Below are 18,579 nucleotides of genomic sequence, written 5' to 3'. Positions count from 1 at the left end.
GAAACACAACATCAAATAAGTATGTTTGCATTTGTTCTTATTTAGTTGTTTTTGTTAGATGTTTTACATTACTCTTGATTTTATTTGTATTAGGGTTGAGTATACTCATTAGATTATAAAAAAGGTATTGCGAAGTAGTAAGGAGACATGTTAGGATGCAATTCATAACGACATGATCCTACAACATAATGAAATGAAGACATCATTTTGAAAAAAAAGTCTAAATTTGAGAAGTGGAACTTTTAAGCATACTAGGTGTAAAAGATTGGTGTGATTTATATCAAAACATGCTTTGACACTCATTGTTGATGAGTTCGATCGAATTAGGCATATTGTAATTGATATTGAAAATTGTGATTGCATTTTGAGACGAACATATGGTCTATCATGTGCTTGTGAATTACAAAGATATGACCTTGGGTTATTCCTCTACCTAAAATTCATATCATGTGGAGTATATTGAGCTTTTCGAATATTTCATCAATTGAATCGTAGGCAGATTTATGCATTCAAAAGGAATTTGATCTAATGTTGAATCGTTTCAAAGAAGTGAACCTTGCAGGAAAGGTGACGATCAAACATGTTACTTGAAATTGCTTGTCCTGTTATGACATCAATGGTTATTCTATTGTATAAATTTAAAAGGAAGGGTGCATAAAAGAATAAAGTTTATCGGTCTCAAAGGTCTAAAAAGCGTGAACCTTCATATTTCGAGCATGTAAACGCCTTACATTCTAAATATGATACTTCTTCAGCAAAGAAAGACAAGCAATCTAAAGAAAAGGTGAATGCTAGATTTGGATGTATGCAACAAAGGCGAATATCTATGTTAGATCAATCTCATATGACTTGTCACCCTTAAATTGTCGATGTTGTTGATGTTGTTGTCGATGATCATTATGGGTATATAGACATTGTTACTTTGTTGGGGATGGGTGAAGATTTTTGTCCTCTAATCCGACATGATTTGTTTAAATAGAAGAATTAAAGAAGTCTTTACTAGTCGATTCACAGTCAAGGGTACTTTTTGCTATGTTTTATACTTCACTTATTATGTCTTACTTTTTTCTTCCATAAATATTTGTTTCGTTAATTACATACTAATATGGAGAAGTGAATGATTATACGAGATATGGGCTATGGTATTGCTAATTGATATAATGTCATCATAGTCTATTTGTCATCGGTTCAAAATATTACGATTTTCCCATTACGTACTACACTCTGATATAAGACAATATCGATTAATCAGTATAGAACATGTTCATGGTTCTCATTTTATGCAGGTAAAGTGATTATTATTTTCTATCAGTAATCAATATAGTATTTTCATTTATTAATTTTATTTTTACAAGTTCGCCTACAAGAAAGTTGTCTTATACCAATGGTGGACATCATATCGTCTACCCATTGTTACCCCGAGGCTCGGCATGGTCATATGTTAGTAAGATGCAAACATTTGCAGAATTGATGGGCGTAAGGGTTCGTTTAGACAAAATTGTCCCACTATAAGCAAATGTAGTAGTGCTAACACATCATCTTGTGTAACAGTCATCTCACCAACATGAAAATGAAAAATGTTTGTCTCTTAATGCCAACATCCTTGTGTTATTCATGAACGTCAAGACCAACTAATGTTGTAGCTTCTTCAGCTTCACCATGAAGACCTCTTATACAAACAGATGTCGTAAGTCTCATTCTAGATTCACGTTGTGCAGAACTCTCAGCCCAGTATATAGAGGCACCTCGTGTTCTTGCCAATTTTGTAACAAACAAATTCCAACAAAAATTAAAAATAACACACCAAATAACTAAAAAAACAAAACCATAACACACCAAATAACTAAACTTAAAAAGAAAATAAAAGAAAAACAAACAAACAAAATAACTACAATTAAAAATAACAAAAGTAGAACACATCAAATTAAAAAAAAAAAAACCAAACCAAATTTTGATATCTAGGAGACTTCTTAACCGGATTTTGAAATCCAGTAGTTTCCTAAATCGTATTTCGAAATCTGGAACTTTCCTAAATCATATTTCAAAATCTGATACTTTCCTAAACCGGATTTTGAAATCTGACACTTTCCTAAACTGAATTTTGAAATCCAATACTTTTACAAATCAAATTTCAAATTTTGGTACTTTCTCAAAATCGAATCTCAAACTTCGGTGCTTTTCTAAACCCGAATTCAAAGTCCGGTATTTTCTAAACCTTATTTCGAAATCTAGTATTTAAGATAATACAAATTTCAAAATTTGATGCTTTCCCTCAATAAATCTCACCCTGCTACAAATTTGTAACCTATCAACCAAAATTAACTATCTAAATGTCATATTTGAAATTCTATTCACCCCCTGATTATTCCCAAATTAATAAGCAATAAAAAAGTAAAACAAAAAAGTGAAACTTACTTTAGGTGAGTGTTGCACGAAGAAAAATGTGCGTCATAGAGGAGATATAAGAAGGGATGATTGTGCTTGCGGGGTGCAAGGTCAAAGGAAGGAGGAAAAACAATCATGGGGTGGGGAGACACTGAATGTAAGGGTTGAGTGTGCGATGCTTGGGTAAATGTGAGGGGTTAGGGTTGTTAAAGGAATAAATAAGGAGAGAAATGGTAATTATGTTTTTACTAGTCAAAGTTAAAGGAGGTCATTTACGGTATTTATAAAATTTTAGGAGTGTAGGAAGAGAAATGTATGGTGTAGGAAAAAGCTCTCACTTATATCCATTTGAATATGATATTTTTCTTATTTCTATTTTTTTCTTCTAATTTTATTTTATATTTTATTCAGCAAAAGTACACCATTATGGTTAAAAAGACAAAAATATGTGTTTGCTACCATTAATGGTGCTTTAAAGTGATATAAATGTTTTATTAAAAGTAAACATTTAAGTAAGTATGAAACCTAGAGTGAGTGGTTGAAAAATATTCACAAAGGACACCACAAACACATTTTAGGGAGTTAATGAAATATTAAAGACTTGAAGCCATTCAAGTTATTATTGTGTATTATATTAGTTGATTAATGGGTTAAAATAACTTTTTATGCATGACTTCGTATAGGACACTAGTAAAAATATTGCTCACAATTCAAGTTAGAAGAAATGTAGACATCAAGTTGTGTCACTCTATCACAACATTTATCAAAATTGAACTGAAGTCGTGTCATCTTGGTATGACTTTAGATTAAAATGCATTGAATTTAAGTCGTATCACCTTTACACATCTTCAGTTTAAAAATGTTTTGCACTAAAGTCGTGTCATTTTGATATGATCTTTTCACAATGAAATCGTGCCAAGTTAACATGACTTACCCTTACTTCTAGTCGATGTGAGACTTTCAACACACCTCCACATTAAAGTATATACATCTCGAGTGAGACTTGTCATTAATGGGTGGAACAATAGACCTAAACAACAAATATCATTATGATAGATTTTAACCCATGACTCTGATATCAAGCTAAAAAATGAATTTTAAGACTAATTCAATCCCACAAAATTTACTTATAAGATGAGATTTGCACCTATTTATATACTCTAAATTGACCTTATCTTTTAATCAATGTGAGACTTGTAACATAAAAATTGTTAGGTAACCATTTTTTTTTTTACATATTTCACTATTCATTTTGATCTTATTATTATTATTATTATAAATTACTTATTGTTTTATGAATTTAATAATATTTTTATTTATTTTAATAATAATTAGCCTAATACATGTGTTTTATCGGTAACAATAATAAATCTATATTATTATCTATATCTATTCTTATATTATTATCTATATCTATTTATACTTGTATACTAAAAGATTCATCTTTTTGATATTTACATTTTTTTTTTCAATTTTATTCTTGGAGTGACATTTTTTTTTTAAAATTTAACTAAATAAAAAGTATGTACAAATAAATCAAAACTATATATAAAATTGTAAAAATTATTTATATTTACTTTTATAATTATAATTTTACTATTATTGTTATAAAAAAAGTGAACACTAAAACTCGTGTTTCATTCGTATAAAGAAAAATAACAAAGGTATAATTATCACAAAATATAAAACATAAAAAATAAGAAAATAGTTACAAATTAAAGAAAATGTCAATTTTATTTAATTAAATTATTAAGAAATGTATGGTTAATTTTAAAACTATATTGTTAAACTTAATTTCAAATAATTGCAATTTCACCTATTTTTGAAATCATATAACTAATAAATATAAAAACAATAAAAAAAATCTTATGTTTTGGTATCTTCCCCGGAAAACTACCGAAACAAAATCTCACCAAAAATGTTCCCTCAGTTAAATTAAAAAAAAATTAGGTACGCTATCTCAACTATAACACACCCTCTCTCTCCCTCTTCTCTCTCTGTGGTAGGGTTCTTCTTCACTTCCCTTTCTCAACCCAAAACCATTCTTCAATCTCTGCCATGACCTAATTCACATAACTCTCCGCACACATCACTTCGCGAAGCGCGTTCAACTTCGCCTCTTCACCGTTCGCGTTTCTCTCTTCCTTCATGGATGGCTTTGGTGCCGCTGCTCCCAGCACCGATGATCACAAATCATTAGGACAAACTTCCAAAAGTTCGTTTCTTTTCATTATTTTGTTATCTTCTGTTATGTTTTTACTTCCCCTGCGTTTTTATTTGTTTTCATTACGCGCTTGCTGTAATCGCTTCTTTCGAGTTTTGTGTTCTTTGATTCTGCTTCTGCATGTAGATCTGGTTCTACTTAGGAGTTTGATCGCGAAATAAAACGGGGATTAAACTATCTGCTCTGAGTTTCTATTTCTTTTTTTTAATATGTTTAGCTCACTGCAGCACAATGAGTTCTTGTAAGGTCTGAACTAAAATTTAGATTTTGCTAATTTTGAAAAGTTTATCCTGCTGATTTTAGAGTCCGAATTCTTATTCTTTTCTGGATATCTTTGGTTATGCTGTTGTTGGTTCCTTTAGTAGGTGAGTGTAGTGTATATCAGTAATGTATAACTCTGCCAATAAGATTGCAAATATGCTATTTCATTCAATGTTCTATTTGAGAGCCTTGTTTTTGTATGCTCATTGAAGATCTTGTGACCTTTCATCATCGATTTTTTGTTTTATATGGTGTTTAGTTTGTGTTTCGTATTGATGGGATTTTAGATGTGCAAACTGTGTTTTGTATGTTACAACTGTTGAAATCTCTTTGATTTGGTTTTCTTCTTTTATGCAGATGGTGAAGTATTTGATGCATCACAATATGCATTCTTTGGGAAAAATGCTGTTGAGGGAATTGAGTTGGGGGGTTTAGAAGAGGAAGATGAATATAAGGCCATGCTTGCTGTGGAATTCAACGAGGAAGATTTATTTCTCAATAAAGAAGAGGTATTATTCAGTCTAATTTTGTTTCTTTTTCTAAAATTTAAAGTTGGTGGCAACAATATGTGTAGCTTTTTACAAAGTTAACTTATCTGAGTGAGACTTGCACTTAAGTGAAAACAAATATCACACTGCGTCATTTGAATTGCCAAAACTGATATTGATACCTAAATATTGAGTGCTTTCTCTAAAAAATGATGATATCTTAAATAGTTACCACAAACTAATTTCATTTGCATGATCACCCCAAACATAAACTTTTTGAGTAGTTGATGTAGTCAAATGAGATGGTTGTGAATCGATATTGCATGAAAGCACTTTAATTTATAGTTGCTGTCATTCATGGCCATTTTTAAATTTATGTTGTGTTGCCTTGGAATTTTTAGTTGTGGTCTACTTAATCTTTTGCTAAAACATTATATTTGACTTTTATCTAGTTAATCTCAATTCTTAGTCAATGTGGGCATAACAAATTAATTTTGCAGACAAGATGCTAGAATTTTGTCCAGCTAACTTACATTTCCACATTGCAGGCAGAGGATATAAGATCACTTTCTGATATTGATGATCTTACTACAACTTTTTTAAAGGTAAGGTTCTGAAACTGTGATATATCATGCTTTCTCTGGATGCTGGGGAGTATTCAATAAAACTCTACATATAGGTAGAAGTATTTTTATTATTTTATAGTAAAAAATAGGTGAGATAACGTTGAAAATCAGAATATAATTTCTGCATTTATTGCATTAATAATAGTTTGTCGGTGTATAATATTTGATTTAGAGAAAACGGAATATTTTCTATTTAGGTATAGTTAATTCCACAAGTCTATACAAACTTACATCTGCTGTGTTTTCAGCCACAGTTTCAGTCCAGTTTTTCTGTTTTCTGTCATAACGTGGTATCCAGAGTCCCTAGCAAAGGCATTCCAAGAAATGTGCCTCTGTTTTCATCCTTAATTGTTACCCTTCTTTTGATGACTTGGTTTCGCTCCTTTGGAGATTTTTTTTTTTGACACAGCCATGGATTGATGTGACCAGTTTGACATTGGCCATCAACGACCCAATCAATTGTCAACGTACTCAGATAAGGCCACTGCATCTTCATCGGAGGTCTGATACGGGATTTGTTATGTGCCCATGTGTAGTGTCTTTTTTGATTGCGAAAGTGGTGTAGGATTGCCCCACTTTAGCAAACATAACCCATTAACCCTCACCCCAACTCAATTTGACATTGTTTTACAGATAGTGTTATCGATATTGGATAGTGCAAAATATCGGAGACCCCAAAAATCCTTTATAAAGTTATAATGGAAATCATATCGAGTTATAGCAGAAACATTTGGTCAAAAGAAATATGATATATGCATTATAGAAAAATACATAAATACAATTGTTATGTAAAGTAATGATATTATATCTAGAAATTCAATTGTGGAAGTGAAGAAGAAAAGAAAAGAAATTAAGAACGTAGGTGACACTTGGCAAAAAATAAAAGCAGACATGCAATTTGCTAATGACGACTGACGGCAGTGGGCATGGGATGAAGGAGAAGTCACAGGTGTTATTCGAATATTAGGTTAAGTATAAAGATTTTATTGGGCCATAAATAGCCCAATTTTTATCTAAGTTATTTGGGCTTTAAACCCAATAGAACACACTAAAGAGATCAAATCTCTTGTGCCTAAACTAGGGTGTTTTCACAAGCGTTGCTGCCTCAGCTGAAGAGTCTTCTTTTCCATGTTGCTGCTGCTTCCATAGGGTTTCCTTTGCCTTTTCCATCATAGTTGTTCTGCATTCACTGCTCGTTATCCAAAATGTGTTTGCCATGGGCTGCCATGAAAAACCCGCATTGCCACTGTCATGTTGTGGCGTCAAGTAAAGTACACACAATATCTTCCATGGGCTGCCATGAAAAACCCACATTATCACTGATTTTCAATAACACTTTTGACAGACAGTAAAGTACACACAATATCTTCCATGTGTTGTTTTTCTGTTCCAATGTTTTCCCATCCCGCTTACCATGGCTTTTAGTGGTTCTTACACTCCCTTTTTCTAATTTCCCATTTCCATTTGAGAAACCAACTGTTCAAACTACCACCTTGGGCTTCTAACATCACCCTATAGATTGTTTGGCTCGTGTATCAACATAATCTTTAGTAGTTATTGCTTGTGCCAATGAGAGAAGATTGACGCTCAATTGTGCAATGTGATCAACCTACCCTCCTTACTATCAAATTGATCTTTTCCCTCATGTGTCACTCGTAAATTTGTTTGGACCAAGGTCCAAGCTCTTGACACTTAATGCTTGTATGGAATTTGTCAATACTTGATGACCTTGACCATATATCTGCATACGTTGGGCAAGTTTGTATTGTGATATGTGATTATAATGAACTCTTACCTTTCGCATCTATACCTGCTAGAGCTAAGAAAGAGTTGGAGAACCATAGTGCATTCTTTAAGGTTTCTTTGTATTTTTTTATTTTATTTTTATTTTTTGATCAACACTTTAAGGTTTCTTTATGATCTACCATCAATGCATTTTGCTAATCATGACTCGAATCTTTAGTCACCCATGCCCCCTATGATGACATTGGGCTCTTCATTTCTTCAAAGTCCATCAAAGGTTACTACTATAGAGATCCTTAGTCCTATGTGGAGGATACATTTGCCCTTACCTTTTGAATTACTAATTTTGGACACCTTTAGGATGGGACGTCTCAATCCAAGAGTTGTCCATCACATGAAAAATCTCATGGCTTAAATGTGGGACTGGGGATGAAAAGAAACTAGTCTAGAGGCCTTGATTAATATCTCCATAGAACTATTTTTTTAGTTTTTTCAACCTCCCAAATAGGTTCCTTGGAATTCTTCCTTCAAATCAATTAAAATAGGTCCCCTACTCTCTTCCTCCAAATCTTACAACTTAGTCTTCTTAAAGTTTACCAAGTGAAATGCTCTTCCACTTCTCCCCATAGGTAAAACCAATTCATCATTGGTAAATTTAGCTAACACGATCTTACATTACTTTGCACCTAAAATAAAGGTGTACACTTGTAATCTATCCTTTGGAATCAAATCTATTAAAGGCATGTATTCAATCTTTTTTATAGTAATTTGATACTACTAGTCCATAAAACAATGATTGCGAGAATTATATCTATTTGCAATCGTCCCTTCATGATGATTTGTATATAAACAAGTCAAAAACACGAGAAAGGAGGGTTGAATTATGTTTTAGGACTTTTTAAATTTTTGCCAGGTCAAAAACATTATAAAGGAGGGTTGAATTATGTTTTAGGACTTTTTAAAATTTTTGCAAGTTAACATAATTATATGTCATTAGACAATAGTTTTACTTGACTGACACACTATCAAACTATTTTCTTAAGGGTTTGGGTTTGATGAGGAACATCATATGTAACTTCAAGTTTGACTGATGGATTGTCCAAAATTGCTTTTCAAATTTTCAAAAGTGTCCTTTTAAGATTAGTTACTGTTCATTAACATGTAATCTAAATAGTTAAGGGATAAGAATTTATAATGTGTTTTTATACTAATTCGTATGTTAATAAAGATTATGTTCATTTCTCAATCAATTGATTTTCACTAGTAGTTGCTTGATGGAAATGGTATTATTTGGTCCTCAACCATGCTTAGCTAAAACTGAGTATTATTTCGAACTATTTGGAACGTCACCACTAGTGTTGTCAAACTTGAGGATCAGAAAGACAATAAAAGATCATAACTCGAGGATCGTAACCCGACTTGTAAGACTCACAATTATAAAAAAAAATCCATAAACAAGTGTATTATTAAAAGTAATAAAAATAACTCAATAATAATAACTATAATTATTATAATAACTATACTTTTAATAATAATAATAAGTATAACTATTATTATAATAATAGTAAGTTTAAGTAGTAAAATATAGTGCATTAGTCGTGTATAAAAAGAACCAATGAGTGTGGATGTCAGCACAACAACCACTCGAGTTGCTTGCAAAACAACCGAGGCAACTACATCACTAAAAGGAACCCTTAAATAAACGGAGGTGGGAGAGCAAAATAAAAAGAGAGAACTAAAGGCTAAGCATCACAAACTGCATGACGTGCGAGGGCGAGGGTGATGAGCACTAGTGACTCCAAGAGCGGCGAGGTCGGTGACTCTGGGAGCGGTGAGGCTAATGACTCTGAGATTGGCTAGCATCGATGACCCAAAGAGCAGCGGCGCCAAAGAATGTAACCCTAGGCAAGAGCGTTGGCCTTCTCATGGGTTGGGTCGATCAATCATAGGACTAGAAGGATCGACATGGCCTACAATCCTCGGTTCAACGAGTATCCTTGCATACTCACTCCGATCTGCACTACTTACAATCTGCCCTTCGTGTCAACTCGCTTGGTGCTCCAAACTTGCAACATTGTGCGAGTTTATGATCTTGCGATTTTATCAATATTGTCACCACCCTTTGCTAAACATAAGATATTATTTGGAATGCAACTACTCCTAGCTAAGATTGAATATTCTTTGGAATACCACTATTCCTTACTAAGACCGATTATTCTTTGTAACACGACACAACTGGCTAATACTTTCTTTTTGACTGTGAGTACACATTGAGGTTTCAAGACACATTAAATGTTCTTGACTGAACATTGACGTGACTTACTTTGCAACCCTGATATCTTTCCTATTCCAGAGATGTTGTTTGCATGAAGCAACTTTCAACATGTTCTTCAATATATCTTTAATGTTGACAAGGTGTTGCATGAGTTTAATGTATCTCCCAAGTCTGATGTCATCCACTTTAATGTATTTCTTAGAAAGTGAACTTTAAACCTAACTAGTTATCAAAACTCGGTTATGGTAGCACCATGGTGGAAACTGGTGGTGGCTTTGTAGCCTATCGCCATAACAAGGTGGTGGCAAAGCAGGTTTCTCATGGCGGTCGCTTTTTCCGTTGGCCGGTACAAAATGAATATGGCAGAAAAGGTGGGGTAGTGGTGTGGAGAAGAAATAGGGGCATCAAAGTGCGGAGAAGACACCTTACTCTAAAGGGGTAGCACACAGAGAAGAAACTCTACTTGTAAGGCTCAACACTAATGCTATCTTTTCTGTCTTCCGTTGGGTTTAAGCTCCAGTTGATACTTTGTTAAAAATAGGGCCAACCCCAATAAAACTTAATTTAACCTAATACCCTAATAGCCCTTGGCTCCATTCTTCTTTAGTGTCAATGTAGTTTGCACATATGTTGCTGCCTATCCTAGCTCGTTGCTGCTCATCGTTAGTAGTTGTTGTCGGTCACACCGACATAATATCATTACTTTTGCATTACAATTATATTTTTGTATTTTTCTTAAAAAATGCATATATTATATTTCTTTTGACCACAATTTTTCCACCATAACCTGTCATGGTTTTAGTTATAACTTTATAAAAGATTTGGGGTTTTCGATATTTTCCGTTATTTGATATTGATAACATTGAACCTAACCAAACATCACAAAGTCAACTTGTAAGGTTATAATCTATTCCCTGTCCTACATGGTTTCAATTAGTGGTTGATTTTATATTTCAGTTTTATTGTTTTGAAAATAAACCCATTCTCCTTTGGTGATCATATATTCTATTCAACAAAATTAGATATTAAGTTTTTATTTATTTATTTTTATTTCAGTTGAACAAGGTTGTTAGTGGACCAAGAAGCCCGGGAATTATTGGTGAACGGGGATCAAGAGAAAGTGAGTAAGCAATTGCAATAAATTTGGCTAATTGTTGTTACTTCTCAACACTTATCATTTTCTTTAAATTTTATAGTTTTTAACACTTGAGGTTCTTAGTATTGCATTTCAATAGTTTAAATTGTGATGGCAAACGATAATCTTGTGGTGTCAAAGGAAGAAAATGTTTGTTACTTTCTAAAATTATTTTCTTGTTAATATGACGATAAGTGGCCTTAACAAAGTAAAGTAGAAATTTTTTATTGGAAAGCAAAGTATTCATTATATATTAAAACACAAAATCCTATCTCATTTAATACATTTTTTAAGTAATTAGAAGCTTTTAATGTATTTATTATATTAAAACGCAAAATCCTATCACTTCTAATACATTTCCGGGGACCCTTTTTAGTTAGGCCTTTTATTATAATTTCTTTGAAGTTTGTCTTAGATTTACTTGATGTCAATATACTGTACAGAACAAAATTGGAAGAAAGAAATGAGACAGCATCACATTAAGAGACTATTTAGAAGTATGAATATAATTTAGTTGAAAGAAAAAAAAAATTGTATATTAATTATGTTTACAATCAATAATCTCCCTTCTCAAGCGTAAAGATTAAAAAAGGGAAATAAAAGGAAAGAACAAAAAGTCCATGATATCCTAAAAATAAGTATCCAATGATATCTTAAAGATATATCACACGTCTGAACAATTCCCTTCAAAATGGTGAATGAATACCATTCATTACCAAGGAATCTAGCACTAGGAAAGCCCCTTAAGGAAGACATCATTTACTTGGTGCCTTGTAAATTTAGGTATATTTACCTTCACGGTAATCACCCGGCACATTTACCTTCAGTTTAATGACTCCCACCTTTGATATTATTTTCCAATGAACTGATCTTCAACTTATATTTCATTGTAACTTTCATCAGCTTCTTTCTTTGAACTCTAAGACAGACTCAAATTCTAGAATGCATTCCCACTGAAATTGAGAGCTGACAGTTAAGTATTGCATTTTGTGAAAGGTGAAAATTGACACAAAGACCCAATGGCTTTGAGGGTGATAGCTCTTGTACCCATTTTTATTTGAGAGATAGCCAATTAAGACACACTTGACAGCTCTTGGATCTAACATAACCATAGTAAGGGTGCAGAGGGAAAGCATGGCAAACATGTTCAGCTAGACCTTTTTTTGCATGCGAAACAACATCGTGCTTTGTAAGGTATGTCCATGTCACATGTACAGTCATTAATAAAACTTACAAGCCATATAACCTTAGAAGCGGATTCTGTAACTAGTTCCAATAGAAACGGATTCTGTAACAAGTCCCAGTAGTCCTAATATAACTTGACAAACATCATACTTAGAAAGATTCAGCAAATTATTATGCAAACAAATGTGGAAATAGAGATGTAAGTTAATTAAATGGAGGATGTAAACACTTGTGATGAAGGTATATCGAGAAAGTTGGCCATGTTTCTGAGGTGGCCAGATGACTGGAATGCATCTCCTTTATTCTGGTGCTGTCATCAAATGTATTTTGTTTCAGGAAGTATATCACATCTTGCCTTTATTAGCATTTAGATTAGTCATCCTTGAGAGAAGGTAGATACAATGAGGCTGAAAAAGTTTCTGACTAGTTCAAGGCTTGAGTAAGCTTATTTCTAGAAATCAAATTATTAGCCAATTTAATACTTAAAGGATGTTGCAAAGGGAGAATGAAGATTGGAGTTGGTGTTGTTGGTTTGATGAATTGGGACATGTTCTCCATTAGGACTATGAATGGTTTGCAAGGTACTTTGGAGTGGGATGGGAAGTAAGCAGGAAAAGTAGTAATGATCTGTTGTCCCAAATTCAATAATCCTAATACTTTTGGGAAATAGAAATGGAGATGTTAAGGAACTCATACCCTTCACTTCACAGTGAAGGAACATGATCGATGGAGGCTTGTGGAGTTGAGAAGGGTTTGGAGATGGTCAATTTCTTTCTAACAAAAGGCTTTAATTTTTTGTTTTGACACAAGGTGGTCTCGAAATAATGTATGTGTGAATGGTGATGACGAACAATGCATGCTGGTGCCAGGCAGTTTTAAAATAATAGGCTAAAGATGTTGCATATGACCAGTAGTTCTCAGTTCTCCTCACAAAATAACAGTAAAAGTTACAGAAAAGGCAGTCATACTCTGACTTTTCGGATTTGCTGCTACTCAAGGTAGTCAAAATTGAGATTATGTGGTTGGGATTATGAAGGACTCACAGCATTGTAAATTGTGGGATCATAAAACAGGTCACTTCTTAACATAAATCACTAAAATAAATCAGTGACAACTATGAATGAAGGAGAAAAATGTGAAACCATGAGTGGTACACGTCTCCACAGCTTCACTTCTGGCATGATTGAGCAATTGGAACAACCACAACTGATTAGGTTTTCCTTTAGGGAAGGAAGTTGCTTGGTGGACAGGAAGGTCGGAAAAATGTAACATTAACTAGGTAGTTAGTTATGTGAAACCAATTGTGCATGAAAGAGAACAGTTTATTGGGCTTGGGTTTTAGCCAAAAAACCCATTAACTCAAGAATAGTTTTGTGTGACATAGAACCCGAAATCCCAAAATGTGACAAAACAAAACCATGATTCCATTCCACTGTTTCCATGATCTTCAATGACAATACCTACACTCTTTACAGCTTTGTCAATGAGAACCTTGTTAACATGCATTTACATTTAGAGATATTAAGCTGTGTACATGCATTGATTTATATGCAAATCTGTTGGCTTCTGCTGCAAGCTATTAATGTGATGATCTTTTAAGTGGGGGAAGTTCCACCCGTTATAGAAGGGGCCTGTAAATGTTAAGTCAGTAACATATTGCTTGAGAATTAATTGTGCTATTCTTGGTTCTTTAGAAGTAATCACACTAATAGATACAAAGTTGTGCAATATGTATTTATCTATGAAGCTCGGACACGTCTCTTAAATTGTGTATCCTTTTGTCTAACAAGTATTGAATACCGGCACGCGTACAACACATCGGTGAAGTGTCTAATTCAAAAGACATTTTTTTGTCTCCAACATAATTTTGACTCAACAACTTTATATTAATAAGGACAAATACAATGATTTTCTAAAAACTCAAAATTATTGTATAAGTTCCTATTATGATTATAGAAATAAGTAACAAATCCTACACAATCACAAATATTTAAATTATGTATGATTTTGAATACATGAATCTTGATTGTCAATTTAAATAACTCATAATGATCTGATGTATAAATCCGTGTCCCTGTGTAGTGTCTGTGTTAGTATCTATGCTACATATGTAGTTATTGAGGAGATTCCTCTGGTTTTGTGATAATGCAGGAGGTCTCTAGTGTGTGTGTGTAAAATTCTTTTGCATTTTAACAATGGTGTAAAAAACTCAAAGCAAAGCATCAATAAGGTTCTTGAGAATGTATTTGGTTCTAGCTTAACAATTTTTTCACTTCCATTAGATGATGCAGATTTACTATCTTGAGTGAAATATTTTTGGTTTATGAAGGATCTATCCTCCATTTCTTATCATGCATTTTTTCATTGACTGAAATATTTATTTTCCTATATTTGACAGATTCCTCTGCTTCTGAATGGTCACAAAGGGATGACGTTCCCTACTGGTTTGATCAGCAAAGCTATGACAGTGAAGGGCAAGGATCTCAGGATGGCAATAGATGGTCATCACACCCCCATTCTTCTCTAACTCAGCTACATGACTCAAGACCCTTGTACAGAACATCTTCATATCCTGAGCAGCAGCGACAGCTGCAACACCAACTCCAACATTGCTCTAGTGAACCCGTACCTAACTGGTTTGATCAGGCTTTTTATGATAGTGAAAATACTGAGGATGGAAAGCGGTGGTCATCACAACCACATTCCTCTACTGCCCAATTACAAGAATCAAAGACCTTGTATAGAACATCTTCTTATCCTGACAAGCGACCAGAGCTTACTCGGTTTTCTAGTGAACCTATTTTGGCACCAAAATCCTCATTTACATCGTATCCTCCACCTGGTGGTAGGTCCCAACATTCTTCCCCAAATCACAGTACAGGTCACTTGAACATTCCTTTTCATACTGGTGGAGCTCAGGTGGCTTTACCGTCACAAAATCGTTCACATTATTTCAATTCTGCGCTACAGTTGAGTGGACCAAAACATGAATCACATTTTAGTGGAAATGTGCGCCCATTTACTACTAGCTCACCTCTAAATTATCGAATGCAGAATCCCTGGGTCAACCAATCTGGGTTGTATTCTGGAGATCATCCAAACCTCCTCAGTAATATGTTGCAGCAACAATTACAGCATCAGAGTGGATCATTATCACCTCATTTATTGACCCAATTGCAGCAGCATAGACATCTTCATCCCATTCACAAACCAGGACGCTACATGTCAGGTTTCCAATCCCATTTATTGAACCCTCAGCTTTCTTCTGGATCATCCATGGTTAGCAAATATGATCATATGCTTGGTCTTGCCGATACCAGAGAACACAGGCCAAAATCAACTCATAAGGGTAAACAGAGTCATCGTTTTTTGCTACAAGGTTCCGATGCTAGTAGCCAGAAGAATGAAAGTGGTTCACTACAGTTTAGGTCAAAATATATGACTAGTGATGAAATTGAGAGTATTCTTAGAATGCAGCAAGCTGTGACTCATTGCAACGACCCCTATCATGATGACTATTATCACCAAGCTTGTCTTGCTAAAAAAGATGGGGCTAAGTTGAAACATTCATTTAGCCCAACACAACTAAAAGATGTTCCCGCACGAATCCGTGCCAATCTGGACACCCCTGGTTCTTTTCAGGTGGATACTTTAGGGAGGTTTTCATTCCTTGCTATTCGTAGACCTCATGCTCTTCTTGAAGTTGATCCATCAAATTCTTCCACTAGTGGTAGTTCTGAGCGAAATATTTCAGAGAAGCCCCTTGAACAGGAGCCTCTGTTTGCAGCCAGAGTCGCAATTGAAGATGGTCTTTATCTTCTTCTTGATGTAGAGGATATTGATCGTTTTCTAAAGTGTAATCAACTACAAGATGGTGGGACTCAATTAAGACGAAGACGGAAGATCCTTATGGAAGGACTAGCATCATCTATCCAACTCGTTGATCCACTGGGAAAGAATGGAAGCAAAGTTGGGCTTGGTGCTAAGGATGATGTTGTTTTCTTACGGTTAGTGTCTATACCCAAAGGGCGTAAACTTGTGTCTAAGTATCTTCAGCTACTTGGTTCTGGTAGTGAGCTTATGCGGATAGTCAGCATGACCATCTTTCGTCATTTGAGATTTTTATTTGGTAGTCTACCATCCGAACCTGAAGCTGCCTTGACTACAAGTAACCTTGCTAAGGTTGTTTGTAAGTGTGTTCAGGGAATGGATCTTGGTGCCCTAGGTGCTTGTCTTGCAGCTGTAGTTTGTTCCACAGAGCAACCTCCTCTACGCCCCCTTGGAAGCCCAGCTGGAGACGGTGCCTCCCTTATTTTAGTATCTGTTCTTGAGAGGGCCACTGAACTTCTTACTGATCCCCATGGTGCTGGCAGTTATATAGCTAATCGTTCATTTTGGCAGGCCTCATTTGATGAATTTTTTGGCCTTCTCACAATGTATTGCATGAATAAGTACCAGAGTATCATGCAATCACTGCTTGTACAAGGGACGCCTAATGTGTCGGGAATTGGATCTGATGCTGCTAAAGCAATTAGTAGGGAAATGCCTGTTGAACTCTTGCGTGTAAGTCTTCCTCACACCAATGATAACCAGAGGAAATTATTACTAGATTTTGCTCAGCGCTCTGTGCCTGTGGTTGGATTTAACAATTATACTGGGAGCAGTGGGGGTCATGTGAACTCAGAGACTGTGCTTAGTTGATAGTTGATAGTTGTGCTGATCTCATCAACTGTACAACCTTGCGTCTGTACTTGTTGAGTATATATGGAGCAATCTGAAGTGGAAGTTGCTTCTGTGGCAAATTCTCTGCCCCTTCTGTATATTTATCATAATGCCATAACAATATGGTTGCATTGTGATATATCTGCAATCAGGCTCTCCGTGTATCATGATATATTCAGCTTGATCTGTTCCCTCTTGTCTTTTCTTTTTCTCATGACAGGGGAGCTTACTTTGTTACTGTGTGGCTGGTATAAACTCTTAGTGGTTAGCCTGTACAGGTTTAGGCACATTTGATTCCCATGTTCCCTTTCTATTATATATACAAGGCGTGGGGTGGGGTGTATTCAAATTTACTTCTGATAAATAGGTCACCATTCTGCTGGAAATGGCTCTGGGTGCCATGAACTTTACTGGGAAAACATGTTTAAAAGTTGCTGGTGTACTGAAGAACATAGGAACTAATGTGGAATAAATTATGTTGATGCATAATTTTATCTCATCATTTCCTAAATTAACTTGCTGATATGTTTTCTTATAGCTTCCCTCATTTATATATGATTTACCAGAGCCATTGAATTTCCGATTTTCTTGATTTTGGTTCAAGTTTCTTTGGAAATTTGGAGGTTCGTTATATGCTCCTGCTTCTTTCTTTACGTGTTGCTAAGCTAATTTTGAGGAAAGTGTGACTTTATTTCTGCTGATTCCGATTTATAACAAGAAAGGTAAACCTTTCAATTCAGCGAACTCCGGTGAATATTTTAGGTTTTTGTATGGTAGCTGGACGCTCTCTCGTGAAAGACGAAGAGGGCTTTTGTTTTCCGGTACCATTATATTCTCAGAAACAATTTTTCTATAGATCTGTTTGATAATTTCTTTAAAGAGAGTATTTTGTTTTAAAATTAAAGAAAAATAAAGATAGAAAGAAAGAAAGGAAGTAGTGCAAATAGGTAGTCATCATACTTAATACTTTCTATTCTCATGCGAATATTAGACACCACCTAATTCCTTCTCATGGGAATAGAAATATTTTAAATTGTAAATTGGTCATTTTTTCTGAAAATATACATATTGAAAAATATTTTTTCATACTTACACAATGGAAGTAAACATATTCACTCTCATTTTTATGTCTCTGGGAATAGAAATGATGGCATGAAATAAATACTCTAAAATAATTTAAGATTCGATATTGGGTCAAGGATGCATCTATAGTGTGAAGTCATGAAACTAGAAGTAGAGGATGGTGCTTGTGACACCCACGATTTCTTCTTATATTTCTATTTATCTTAAAATGACCCATCTACTTTCTTTATTCATTATATTATACTTTTGAAAAAATAATGGTTGCCCTTTTGGATGTGTAATATGTATCTATAATAAATTAGTTATGAATTGCATGACTTGGAAGAAACATTTTCATTAGAAGCGTTCTATAATAAAATTCTAATTTTTGAAGTTATTTGTGAGAAATCGCCTCTCAAGTTAAAAACTACCATCTAACTGTGTTATCAAACAATATATGCGAAAATCTTTAA

At 34.3% G+C, this 18,579-nt stretch overlaps 1 protein-coding gene across 1 annotated transcript; it reads left to right on the top strand.

The window, feature by feature from the left end:
- The first annotated feature begins 4,329 nt into the window (after positions 1 to 4,329).
- LOC114168702 (protein PAT1 homolog) lies at positions 4,330 to 17,581 on the top strand. The gene is made up of 5 exons (XM_028053610.1): positions 4,330 to 4,600; positions 5,228 to 5,379; positions 5,907 to 5,963; positions 11,059 to 11,122; positions 14,721 to 17,581. Exons 1-5 carry the CDS (start codon positions 4,534 to 4,536, stop codon positions 17,021 to 17,023), a joined length of 2,643 nt encoding a protein of 880 aa, XP_027909411.1. The 5' UTR covers positions 4,330 to 4,533; the 3' UTR covers positions 17,024 to 17,581.
- Positions 17,582 to 18,579: the final 998 nt, after the last annotated feature.

Source organism: Vigna unguiculata, chromosome 11, assembly GCF_004118075.2.
Source record: "Vigna unguiculata cultivar IT97K-499-35 chromosome 11, ASM411807v1, whole genome shotgun sequence".
Lineage (NCBI taxonomy): Eukaryota > Viridiplantae > Streptophyta > Magnoliopsida > Fabales > Fabaceae > Vigna > Vigna unguiculata.
Note: the sequence above shows the minus strand (reverse complement) of the source record. Positions and strands in the feature narration are given on the sequence as shown.

Coding starts and splice junctions, on each gene's coding strand:
- LOC114168702 (XM_028053610.1), top strand. CDS start 4,534: ATGGATGGCTTTGGTGCCGCTGCTCCCAGCACCGATGATCACAAATCA. Junction 4,601..5,227: donor ATTAGGACAAACTTCCAAAA/GTTCGTTTCTTT, acceptor TCTTTTATGCAG/ATGGTGAAGTATTTGATGCA. Junction 11,123..14,720: donor TGAACGGGGATCAAGAGAAA/GTGAGTAAGCAA, acceptor TATATTTGACAG/ATTCCTCTGCTTCTGAATGG.